Raw genomic sequence first — 14127 nt, forward strand, 5'->3', positions numbered from 1 at the left:
TTCAACAACTCGACTGCATTTTTTCTTTTACTTAGTTTTTTCTTTCTAGTCATATAATAATTACAAATAGTAGGTAAGCGAAAGACCCGTATGTCAAAGCAAAATGAAATGATTATTGTGCGACTAATAGCGATTTTGCCAAGGGCTTTACGTTATTTCCCTAACTATGGATAAATATCATTGGTAGACACTCAATATTATCTGCCTGCCTAGGTTATTCCCAATAGGTATAGACTGTCATATCTGTCCACAGTACTGCGGTAGTGATACTCTTTGACAATATTCAACACTAAGACAAAACACTGTCACTATTGATAGTGTTTTGTTTGGAACATGTAGTTGCTGTGAATATATAGGCAAGACCTATAGATTAAAGTCGTTGTTTAAACCCATCGAGTATATAACCCGAAATAGAGACGAAAAAAGGGCCATCCATCCCTGGCAGCACATCAGGTAAATGGGCCTTACATCATTTTTAAATATCAACTCTCGCTTGCACTGAAATCACAAATTATAAAACTTAAATAGTACAGCACCAGCAACTGACCTGTATGTACGTCTCTGTATATTTCAAAAATATTCTGTATTTATGGTAATAAAGATGTAAATCTCTTTAACCATTGTTAAATGTTGGGGCTGTTTCGTTCGGTGGTGTGCGAAAAACAGTAAAACATCTAATTACAAAACAAACGGAATCACATGTCATCGGTAATTAAACATTAAATATGTAATTTTGCAATTTTCGTCCATTATAGCAAAGTTCAAGTTAAACTGGTTGATTTGAAGTGATAACAATTGACGAACCTCGTCAATTGTTTCGAAATCGGGCTGGCCAATCGGAGCTCAGTTGTCACAATAATGATTTGGCAGAATAGTTTTCAAACAAATTAAATGACATTCCGTCTCTATTTCTGTTTATATACTCGATGCTTGAACCCAACATAAAGCAGGCACTTGGATAAATTCATGAGGTCTGCTGACTCGATCTGTAGCTCAGTTGGGAGAGCGATAATCCCGGTTTGGCAAACAGTCGCGTCCAGACGGATCGAAGGAATTTTTCTTTATATTTGTTCGATCTTTGTATCAATAATAAATTGAAAAATGGTTTTGGAAATCCAATAATGAATCCACAGGGAAATTTTCACGAATGTTATAGGTAGAATTACTCAGTAAATTTTTCTTTACATCCTATTTCAGTATGTATAATTAAAGTTTGATAACATATTAAGCCTTCATTGGTATATAATTTTTGTTTGATTGATACTTACGTGTAATAAAACATTAACACACCAATATAATTGACAACCATAGGCATACTACTAAACGTATATGTCAACATTTGTACATATTTATTTACATGCAAATGGGTGGCCATCATGAACAGAAACTGATGATACTTTGGTTATTAAATACTAAACAATCGATCAAATACGGAATATTCCTTTTTTGTTAATTATAACCTTAAACGTCTATGTAAATAACTAAGATTATTGTCGTTCTTGGCCAGCGCATTTGTTAATTTTCACGGTAAACTTAACCACTGTTATAAAAATAATGCTCGTAAATCGCGATACCTACACAAATTAGAACCTATTCCAACAAATTATTTTTTAATCGTAAAAAATCTTTTTATTTACATATTCCAAGTCGAATTACGAAAAACAACAAGGAGTTTTTTTCTGAAACAATTATTAATGACTACCAAAGCATTATTAAAAGCATAGAAATGGTATCTATCTATTATATCTAGTTCATGTTTTGTTTTCTTTCATTTCATAGAAGGGTAATTTACTAATCAACTCTTTAATAATTCCACAACTTTACACTGTTTAACACGCCTATTTTGTGTTTCAATGCGAACAAAGTGGCTCTACTATTTTAAAGAAAATGACGAAATTGAATGTAAGTGATATATTGATTCGGTTTTGATTTCAGCAGTTGCAATGTTGCAGTATTATAAAATGGCACCTAAAAGTCAAACAAGACATTGTAATTGTTTGATGTACGAATAAAATTATGTTTCGATAATTGAAAAAAACAATGATGAGAATATCGGTTAAAAATTCAAATCACTCGATTATTGTAAACAATTTTATTTTCTTTTTTATTACATTGTAATATTTATACATTTATTAAGAAAACGATAACCCAAATTAGTGCAAATTTTAATGAATAAGTAAACCTTACACAACTATGTATCACAATTCTTCAAATAGATATCTCAGAATTGATTAGTATGATACAGTGTTGCTAGAAATAAATCAATATTAGTAAATATATATATTTATACATTCAGAACTACAGAGTGTAAACCAATATAAAATTTACAATATACGTAAATTTATTGAATCGTTCGTTTAAATTGGAAACCAAACCTCCAACCAGATTACCAACCGCCATTCGAGCGACCTCCAAGGCTCGAGCTATCCCAGCCATTTGAAGATTTACCACTGCTGTAACCTCCCGATCCAGAATCCCATCCTCCAGAGCGGCCCAACGAGTTGGATCCTGAGCCACCCCATCCGCCACTTCCGGATCGACCGAGCCCTGATCCGCCCCAACTACTTCCACCTCCAGATCGGCCAAAACTAGATCCACTAAAGCCATTGCTACCTCCAGATCGTCCAAAGTTGGACCCACTCCAACTTCCACCCGATCGACCTGCTCCGCTTCCACCCCACCCGCCAGCAGATTGCCCGTAACCTCCAGAACCACTAAAGCCGCCACCAAAGGAGGAACGAGCTACACCGATGGAGGACCCGCTATCAAAACCACCGCCTTGCCAACCAGCGCCACCTGCAAGTTTATTATAATTATAATATATTTTAATTAAGTTTAATCTAATTAACTTTTATTTACAATTTTATTGATATTTCATTATATTATAATTTTAAGTATTTAATGATAAATAAAAATGTGTCAAATATCGATATGTATTTCCGGCTATGTGTAAGAATCCGCGTTATAAACTTACTGCAGGATTTTAATTGAATTGTAAATAAAAAATTGTATTGTAATTATAAAATGTACTCAATATGTAAAATAGACATGATAAGAACAAAAACAATTGTAAGAAAACAATAGAAGAAAAAAAAAATAATTGCAAAGAAATAAAGAAGTGTTTAACAAAAAAGAAATTCCATGTCATGGACATAATTGCGCCCGCGCATGAAATTAAACTACACGATCTGTTGACATTTCAATCATAACTTAAATACTAAAATGTTTAAAATACATTTAAACAAAATATATAACTACATATATTATAATAAGTATTCCTCAACTATTCATAACAAGTAGTAGTCACAATATAATACAAAAGTATATTGGCAATACCACGACTTTAGAAAAGGCCTTGGAATGCAATTTCTTATCAGATGTCATTACTTCAACAACTCTGTGTCCTTGTCTGGAAAGATTCTTACTACACAACTCAATGGCCAGAATTGTGGATGAACCATATCATCCTTTAATAAAACCAAATCACCTTAATGTATATTTGGCTGATTATTTTGCCATTTTGTCCTTTTATTCAAAGAGACTTGACAATCGTTTGACCACGCCTGCCAAAAATGCTGCCTGAATTGTTGAATGGACCTCCAAACTTTATGTGGTTATTAGGAACATTTAATAAAGATGGCTGTGGAAATGAAATTAATGGACAACCTATTAGAAAATGTCAAAAGGGTGTAGGGTGTCACTTTTAGATGACAACTGGAATTTGTTTTATAGTCTACACCCCTTTTAATGCAATCTATTTCCTTTGAGAAATAATGATGTTGAACATATCGTATGATGACTTGTAAAGAATTTTGAAGTTCTAAAACTGTAATATAACCTGTGTTTGTCGAAAGTTTCTTACATTTGTTAATAAACCTTAACATATATTATGACATAATTCGTTGCATTTTATTAATATTAGAAAACCTTGTAAAAATGGCATTATGCAATTGTCAGTAGGAAGATTCGAGGTATGAGTTACTAGCTCATCAAGCAATGAAATAGGGAACTCTATATCTCACAATTGGAAATAGTAGGAATTATTGTTCAAATAATCAGGACCATGCCACCACAAGTAGTTGTGTAAAATATCTTTGGGATCTCCACCGCGAGACAGAATATGTGCTGGATTTGCCAAACCTGGAGTGAACTTCCATGTCATACCATTAGTTAATTTATTAATTTATTTGACACAATTAGCCATATATGGTGGCAATTTCTCCTCAACAGTGTTTATCCACCTCAAAGCAATTTTTGAGTCACGAAATCGTTTTTACATTACATATTATGATTAAGACCTTTGAAACTAGTTTAGATAAAAGTAAAACTCCATGGAGTTCTAGTTTTGAGTTAATTTGGAATCTAAGCCAACAATATAAGATTTGGCGCATAAGAGATTTATATGATAATTTTTATCAACAGTTTGCACTTTTAAATATACGCAACAACCATATGGTTGGACGCATATGCGTCAGATGATGAATCGAAAAATTCGAGCAGTTCCACTTCTTGGCGTCATGTAGATGTAAGTCTCAAGAAATAAATATTTTATCCATATTGTATATTGAAGAATGAAACTCCATCCATATTTTTTGAAGTTTGGAAGGAAGAGGCGCGTCCCAATCTAGATTGTGTTTCCACATGTTGCAAAATTATTTTAGCCTTGACGACTATAGGGCCAGCGTAACCTTGGATAAAAAAAAATTACTTACGGAACTTAATACAGTACCTACGTTTAGTCTCTACTTCAGGGGCAGCTATAACCTTGCCGCTTAACTCAAATGCATCCCTTTCAATGTTCAAGGAAAGGTCTAATGCTTAATGCCTTCACTATCAAACCCTGATCAAGATTTCTGTTGAAAACCGTATTTTTCCGTCGGAACATCTTGACATACAGACATATCATTAGAACACCATTTATGTGGTTCAAAACCACCCAATTCTAGCAAATGAAAGATCTCTTGTTTTAAGTCAATCACAACTTGATAACTATTGCTACTGTACAAAAGACCATCGACATAAGAACTTGTTATAATAGCCTCACTCGCTAATTTACAATCGGTTTTATACATATTTGCCAACTCAATTAAACATCGAGTAGCTGAAAAGGCGGAACTTGTCAGGCCGTATAATTGTTTGCAAACATTGTACAGGTTTATTTTTATTTTCTCGCCAGATAATATTTTGTAAAACGCGATCATCAGGGTGAATTAAAATTTGTCTGTATATGTGTCTGATATCGCACATGAGAACATATTTATAAGTTCTAAAACGCAACAAAATATCGAATAGTGATTTCTAAAGTACTGGTCCATTGCAAAGAATATTGTTAAGAGATGGACATTTACCGTACCTTGCGCTCCCATCAAATGCAAATCGTAGCTTTGTCGATAATCTTTCGGGACGAAGCACGCCGTGATGAGGAAGGAAATAAATTAGTCTGTTTTCGGTAAACAATTGTTCGTGTCCATTATTTTAGCGTGTCGTAATGCCAAATATTCATTGATGAGATCTACATATAATGAGTGATACTCAGGATCTTTATCGAAACGTTTTTCCAAATTGTAAAATCGTAAGGAATTTAAAAATGAATCCGATAAATCGTAATAATTTAAGTCACATTTTCGCGGCATGCGAACTTCAAATCTTTTATTGTGTAATTTTACTGATTCTTTCAAAATAATTTCGCTATAATCATGTTCCGGTAAACATTCAACAAAAACTTCTGACACAAACGTGTCAGAAGTTTTTCTTCAAGTTCAAGAAGTAGTTCTTGTCACGTGTGGCAAGTTAATTGTAATCTTGTCCACAATGGAACATGTAACATTGACATTGAAGTTTTCTGTAAGTGAATGTAATTGTAAATTAAACCCGTTGTCAACCTTTTTTACATTGTCTGCTAATGTAACAATATTTTTAGAAAAATCAAACGTGGAAACACCTAGCTTCGAAGCTAAGCGCTTTGTAAAAAAGGAAGTTTGACTTCCCGAATCAAGTAAAACGCGCACAATGTACTTGTTGTTGTGAACATCTGTGACCAGAACCTTGGCGGTAGGCAAGAGTACATTGTGTTAAAACTTGAGTAGAACTACTCTCCTGATTGATATGAATCAGAGCATTGTGGTCTTGATTGCAAACAGTGCATTTGAACTTGTATCGACATGGTTTTTCATGAGAATTCAGACATATCTTGCAAATTTTTTTGTTAATTATCAACTGAAGTCTTTTTGCCGTCGACATCAATATGAAATTAGGACATTTGTAAAGCTTGTGGTCCTTGGAACATGCAATACAGTTGTACACCTTTTTTTATTTCGTTTGATACGTTCGCTACCTTATGTCTCAATGATCAAGGGCTTGCTTCTAATGAACTAGCTCTTTTATCAATGAAGTCGAGCAAATTTGTAGTGTTGGGAAGCTTATCGCTTGAACTCTCGGAGTGATAAAGTCGTAATGTAAGTGGATGTAGTGTAACATGCAATGCAAAATAAAATCGAACTCCATTGATCAAGTGGTTGTTTCAGATTTTGTAGAGCCATTATTTGCTGTCTAATCTTTACTGTCATGGATCTTAATTGATCTGCGGAACCATGATGTATAGTAGGAAGATCCAATATGGTATTAATGTGCTTTGCAATTAGAATAGAATTTATCGTATCTTTTCTTGAGTAATTCAAGCGCAGAAATGTACGAGTCATTTATGAGTGGTAAATTATTGATAATTTCCAAAGGCTCTCCCTTTAAATATTGTTTTAAATAATATAACTTTTGTATGTTTGACAAATTTAGATCTTGATGAAGTAGCGAATCTAACAAGTCTTGAAATGAGCGGTAGTTTTCTAATTTACCATCGAAAGTAGTTATTTCTATGCGTTGAAGTTTCAAACTGCTTGATGTTGCAGAGAGAGAGAGGCGCTGTGGTTCCCATTATAATTTAATACCTTTTTCCCATTAATACCTTTTTCCGAACTTCGAGTACGGCATTGTCTAGCTCTGCAGATTCCAAATAATTCCCCAAATTTGTTAACGTCCTTTTATGTTGTCCTCGCGTTATTCGCAAGGACTTCAAGGTTGTAAGATCTTTGCCTGCGTGTTTTACCGCGCTCGAGTCACTCGAGCAGGTTTTATATTCTTCTATTTTAGAAAAAAAGGTTTCGGCACCAAAAATATGTAAGAATCCGCGTTATATACTTACTGCAGGATTTATATTGAATTGTAAATAAAAAATTGTGTTGTAATTAAAAATGTACTGAAAATGTAAAAATGACATGATAAGAAGAAAAACAATTGTGATTAAATAAAAGAAACAAAAAATTGAAAGTGACAATTAAACGGAACAAAGTGCCAGTTGTGTCATTGAATATTTAAATCATAGATTTAAATAGAAACCAAGTGAATTGTAAAGAAACTTCTGTAGACTACTCGTATTTGTGAGTATTAGAGATTTTTGCTTTTCTATGGTTAAGGTTTAGATTTTTAGATTAAGGTTTGGATTTTCTAAATATTTGAATTTAAGTGAAATGGACACTTATTCTAATCTTAAGATTTATTCTCTGTATTAGCAATCCATAACCTAAGCTCGTGTGGTATGAATTAAAATACGTGATATAGGTATTTATGACAACGTCGTAAACTGTATTGTCACACGGAAAATACAGAGGAAGTCTTAAAAATTCTCTTAAAATATTCTTAGAAATTATACGTAATTGGTTTGATATTGAGTATTGGTATGAGTAAATATTCACCTGCCATAGCGCCCGCCACAAGTGAAACTAGAGTCAGGGCCAGAAACTGAAAAAAATAATATTAACAGTCAATGTATATACACATAATGAAATCGTAAAGAAGCTAAGTCTGTACTTCTAATACTTTAAAGTAAACTACTTATTGGAGTCACTTCTAACCCCTATTTTTTATAATTTTTGTCTAATTACCAGTTTATCCGAGCGTTTGTGTACGCTAACCTCTACAACAGCTGAACCAATTTCGATGTAGTTAAGTGATGTATTGAGTAACAAGTATATTTGTGGACATATAGAAAAGGTAATGTCGAATATAAGTAGTATCTCGTGACGCGTGCGCAAGGTGCATCGGAATGCGTGCGCCTCTGTACATACGTACATCTGTACATACGTAAATATTGTATGGTAGTGTACTAGAATGTTACATGCAATTGTGTACTACGTACATACTCGTCACAAACGATCGTCACTTGGTTATTATTATATATTTTTATTCAATTTAATTGCTTGTTGATTTACGTAAAAATAAACTTCATTATTATCCTGTTTTAGTGTGTGATTATTTAGATAAACCAAGGTTGAATACAGGCTCTCATGTGTCAATTTATCCTAATTTGAGAGCCTGGAAACATCACATAATGTTTTAACTTTATCTGAGCTTAGTTGTATGCCAAAATTTGTTAATCAATACATTTTGTTATTAGTCGCCAGTAGAGCTACAAAAAAGCCGACATCATAATAAACCAAGTTTTTATATTAAAGTCACAATAACGATTTTTAGGATGAATAAATTTAAAAGTAACATTACAACAACGTTTTAAGTATACTTATTAGGTATAATATATTAATCCTCATTGACAGACTCATTTTCTACTGTGGGGAATTTCATGAAGATAAAATTTTCCTTTTACAGCATGTTATTTGGTCATAAAGTTTAGGAAATGGGTGCATATTTGCGCGTGGAAATAGCTGGCATTGATAATTCATATTAGCAGTTTTATTAAAATAAAACTTATAATTAATTACTTATGAAATGTCATAAGACCATATAAGACGATGGTTGTTGTGGTAAGGTTATTATTGTCTAATTATAAAGTCGAATAGTAGATTATTGATAAATTAATTACCAATAATTAACGAAATGAAACAATGTGGAGTTAACGAAGGCTCGTTTCATGCGGCGACACTGCGGCGGCGGAGACGCGTTTAATTTACATTACGTAGGTCTACACAGATTTTATGCCTGGAACTTTAGGGTCTGATTATTTTAGGCTTAGTTAAGTTCCATCGACCTATGAAATTATATATTTTGACAAAAAGTTTGTTCTTGCAGAAAGGATAACATATACATATATATAAGTACGCACTCAGGTGATGGGGAAAGTAAAGTATGTATTGAGACTGATTAAGCAAACTTTATGAGTACATTTATAGTTTCATGTGAGTCTTATGAATGTAAGAAATAATGAAATGTTGGACTGTGGCATATTTTTGGCCTGTACTATGTGGCACGCCGTTGCTACGCGGTGCAATGTGAAAAGGGCTTTATTTATTGATGTTTACTGCTTAGAGCTAATATTTTTTATTGCGCTTAAGATTTCATAATCTCTCTCATTTTAATCTCATGTATATGTGAACCAAATATATGAATAAATTTTATAACAATATTTTTACGTTGGTCTCAGTTGCATTGTGTGAGTAGCCAGGTTCCGTCCATATTTGAACCGATTTACTTAATGAACCCGGGTACTAATAATATAAGTCAACATATATGTGGATTTCGGAACATTCTTATCGTAATGTCCGTATCTACCAACTCTAGAGATAGGGAGTTCCGAGAAGACTACGGGCTCCCTGGTAAGACTAGGGTACGGCGGGCGTCCGGGTCAAGCCCTCCGAAAGTTTTTGACCATCACGGGCGCCTCTGGCGGACCCGGACATGGGTATTGAGTCGCCGGGGCAGCTGCAGAATCGAACATGTTAATCTGCCTCGGTAATGTGTGGCCGGGGCATCCGTCTCGCGCGCAACTAGCACGTCTTACTAGCGTTAGTTGTGCAACGCATAACGGGAAGTGAGCGTGCCATCAGTTCCGGTATCTATCTGGACAATAGGGAGTGTGCTGCACATGCACCCGGAGCCGCTCACCCAAGTCACTAGACTTTTGGGAACCGGATGAAGTCCGTGACAACGGTCTGTGGCAACCCTATCCACAGGCTGATCTGGGGTCAGGACCTGAATGCATAAGGTCCCTGTGCTGGCACAGGTTATTGTGCCTTTCCCATATAACCAAGAGGTTGATAGGGAGGATCCCTATAAACAAAACTATGTAGTTATACGGGACTATTCTTATTGTAAAGTAGCAGAGTTAAATTAAGAATTTTAAGCGTTAAATTCTGCGCGATTTTGACTGTACGACGTATTATGTAATTTGGACAAGACTTGGTAGTCGACAACGTATTTTACTTCTCTATTTAAAATGTGTACAAGCTACTTACCATGTTTTTAGTGGATCACTACACTTTGATGAAACTACACAGCAAACATCTCCTTATATACTGGCTGCATCCCTGTTGTTAATGTTTTTTGTTACACCAGATGAGCTGTTTTCAATGTCAACTAAGATCTCAAAACAAAGGGCTTATGTATTTGTCACGCTTACTGCATTAATTCGAAGTTCGAGTGTTTGAAACGAACGCGGAATCTATTTTTTAGTGCTCTTTGGAATGAATAGATTTCTTAAATATTTTTTTTACTAGTGTTTCCCAATAATATGATATATGCTAGCTTTTATGGAATTACGTAATCCTTGTATCTACCTTTTTTTTGTAATGTTAGATTATTTTATGTTGTACAAAATTATAAGCTCCTACGTAATACGTATTACGTATTGAAAATTTGTTTAAACGTATATTAAGGAAAAAACAAACTATACCACAGTTAGCTACGTCTTAGAACTAATGACTCAGGGTGTTTTGGAACCATGCACGTGCAAAAGAGTTGGTCAAATCCAGATTCTATCGTTATTATGTCATTTAAAACATTACATGATATAACACACATCGTGTGGTTGCGGCATTGGATGATTGTAAATGGATGTAGATAGAAAATACATTTCATAGTCCTATAGGTTACTAAATATATCAGCATAAAGGTGGACTAGGTCTAGGTTTAGTATACCACACAATTCACGATTGCAGTTGGAAGGTAAATAATAAACAGGAGTTGTAAGGTAACTGTATCACGGAGAGTGCGATGGAATTTCATAATTTGATTTCGCCTTCGTCTTTCCATCGTCGGGGCACACGCAGACTAGGGTTCCCCTATCTTGTGGTTATTACCAGGATTCGCATGAAGCGTTGCGCATCCACATTTATATGACGAGCGGCTAGATAGAGGAATTCCCTACCTACGGGCTTATTCTTAGCTTTTCAAGGCGAGAGTGAATAGGCATTATTTAGGTGTGTATGCTGCATCGTCCACCTCATCATCATTTTCCATCAGGTGAGATGGAGGTCAAAAGCGCACTGATTTTGTATAAAAAACAAAAAAACATCAATTTTGTATACAAAACAAAAAAATAATATCGAGTATTGGACAGCTCCGCGTTTAGGTCTCTCTGGACGCTAGATTGGCTTCTACTTATGGTAGATTCAATAAATTACTAAATGAATTTGTCTAATAGAACACCTGTTCTGTATAATACCCTCGGTTTTTATTCCGTTATTCTGGTACTTATAGAGGAAATTCCTTATTAGAGTCCTCTTTGGTTCGATTGTCAAATATATATAAAAATATATTTTTTTAATAAATTATTTTATTTGCGTAAGAAATTGTTAAATAAAAGGATATAAAATATTAGTTAAGTTTAAAAGTGCGGCGTATTCTAAAGTTTTAATTTGGATTTTACCGGACGACTTAGTAAAAAGTACTTATTTCATTTATAATAATATAATGATAGAAGCCTTTATTTCAAATTCAATTTCACTCTTTAGTGACATGTATTTTTTTTGCATATACTCCTCCGTCCTATGTCATTCGCGCCTGTCTGCAGCCAGTCACGTGCATGTTGCTTTCGCCAACTGAGTGATATTGTCTTTCGGCCGTCGTCATCGCAACATACATTTTAGCAGTGGGTATCAGTAGACCAACCCTGCGACTGCAGTCAGTAGATCTTGCCAGATGTTTAGATTTTCACCATTTCAGACGATACGCTATTTTTACGGAGTCTTTTACGTTTTGTTTCGTCACTTTGAATTGAATCCATCATTTGTAAGCGAAACATTCATTTTAGACTTAAAAATGTATTTGTTCTATTAGTATGCACTCCAAGATATTTTTATCCTTCTCTACTTTTTCGCGGTTGCTACACATTGAAAATGAAACTATTTTTTGGATCTATTATATATATTTGTTTATTTGTTTTTTTTTATAAATGTTTTGTCCAAAGTACAAATATTCATTGACAGTATCTACAGGTTTCATTTTAATTCAATTTCTATTTTACATTTGTCCTGATAAGTCAAGTCTTATTAGGGTTCATCTATACACTACGTGCTCTACTACTTAATAACACTTAATAATACATATAAACAGTTAAGTCACTTATTTCTATTTAAAATAAATACTTTCTCTTTTCTTTTTGTGCAACCGCTACCCATTAAATATAGACTAAGTATGATTTCATCGGCCCACTACACGCGTCTTAGGTCACGTAGGTAGATGTTATACTTAAGTAGCTTATTAGTTTTCTAGAGCTACTTTTATTGCTTATCATAATGTACATAAGCACTCGTTTAAGTATTGCACAACAATTAGTTTAATAAATAACCCTCCAATCCCAATTATGGAATGTACTGTTAAGAGCTGATGATTCTAGAAAGGTTTATAAAGTTGAATTGTTTATTGCCTGAGTAAGACGAATCTGTCTATTTTTTGTGAGTACTAATAAATACGTTACTTTATTAGAAAACGGAAAAAGAATCTTAGTGCATAAAATAATTATAGATACGTGTTGTGTAAGTTTGGCAGCCGCAGGTAGGAGTCCTACCGGCATTCCTCTCCGCTACCTCCGCGGCAGAGAGGTATCCTAGGAGAATATCCCCACGAAAGAAAAAAAGGCCCTCGTCTAAGATCGCTATTAAGACGCGCTAGCTGCGCTAGGATGTCCCAGCCACATGCTACTGGGGCAGACAAACGTATCCATCCACACAGCTAACCCCGTCGAGTCCTTACCCATGTCCGAGACGGAGGCTTGACCCGGACGCCCGCCGTACCCTGCTTTTGCCGGGGAGCTCGTAGTCTCCAAGGAACTCCCTATTTCTCGGGTCGGTAGATAGGAACAAAGTACAGCGAAGACAAAGAACAGCCCCATATCTTTCTACATTCGTTTTGATTATAGTGACCCTCCCTGCCGACCCCGGGTATACGAGAAGGGCACTATAACCTTATAAGTAAGCCAGTGTACAGGGTTGTCACAGACCTCTGTCATTTGACTTCATCCGGTTCTTCGACAGGCTAGTGCCTCTGGTGAGCCGCCCCGGGTGCACGTACTGTACCCGCCCTATTTTCCAGATAGGTACCGGAGCTGTAGGTACACTCACTTCCCGTTGCGCGTTGCACAACTAGCGGTTGCCACCGCTAAGCCGTTGACTCTGATCCCACTACTACAGGAACCCACAGGAGCCCACAGGAACCCACTACTATAGGCACGATTACTTCCCGCCTCTCCAGTTCCCAATAACCTAAGCAGCTGGACGGACCGGAGAATATCTAGCTTATTTTCTACTAGCTCTCCGGGGTAATGCCGGAGATGCTAGTCGCAGTGTCCTGCGACAATGTCCGGACATAGCTTCCAACTTAAAGGGCATCTCACGTGTCCAGCGCGTCCTCTCGCTTCAGGCCCTCAACTAGACCACTACTAAGATGCGCTAACTGCTCACGAGACAGACGCACCGGCCAGACCCAACCGGGACAGACAAACATGTCCGTCTCTGCAGCTAACCACAAACCCCAACGAGTCCATACCCAAGTCCGGGTCCACCAAAGGCGTATCACTGGCGGAGGGCTTGGCCCGGACGCCCGCTGTACCCTGATGTTATCGTCGAGCCCGCAGTCTCTCCTGAAAACCCTATCTCTCGGGTCGGTAGATGGGGACAAAGACAAAGGACAGTGAAGTGTCATGGAACCCTATCTTTCCGGTTTGCCGTCTAAACTACTGCTTCCACTAATTTATCATTCAATCTTTGACAATAATGCCGTTTTAACCACAGCTTCTATAGAAACAGTGTAGCCGGAAAGACTGCTGTCTTTCGAGACCTTTGATATTAACGGTTATCAGATATTGTCACTACCAGATTAGGCTAGCACAATTGTGACACGTAATAT

The 14127-nt window shown here is 35.8% G+C and overlaps 1 protein-coding gene across 1 annotated transcript; it reads right to left on the reverse strand.

Moving 5' to 3' along the window:
- Positions 1-2386: 2386 nt before the first annotated feature.
- LOC113227119 (ctenidin-3-like) lies at positions 2387-9721 on the reverse strand. The gene is made up of 3 exons (XM_026459997.1): positions 9653-9721; positions 7746-7791; positions 2387-2796 (listed from the first exon to the last, which is right to left on the reverse strand). The coding sequence occupies exons 1-3, from the start codon at positions 9719-9721 to the stop codon at positions 2387-2389; spliced, it is 525 nt and encodes a 174-aa protein (XP_026315782.1).
- Between the last annotated feature and the right edge of the window lie 4406 nt (positions 9722-14127).

Source organism: Hyposmocoma kahamanoa, unplaced genomic scaffold (assembly GCF_003589595.1).
Source record: "Hyposmocoma kahamanoa isolate Upper Pololo Valley unplaced genomic scaffold, ASM358959v1 202, whole genome shotgun sequence".
NCBI lineage: Eukaryota > Metazoa > Arthropoda > Insecta > Lepidoptera > Cosmopterigidae > Hyposmocoma > Hyposmocoma kahamanoa.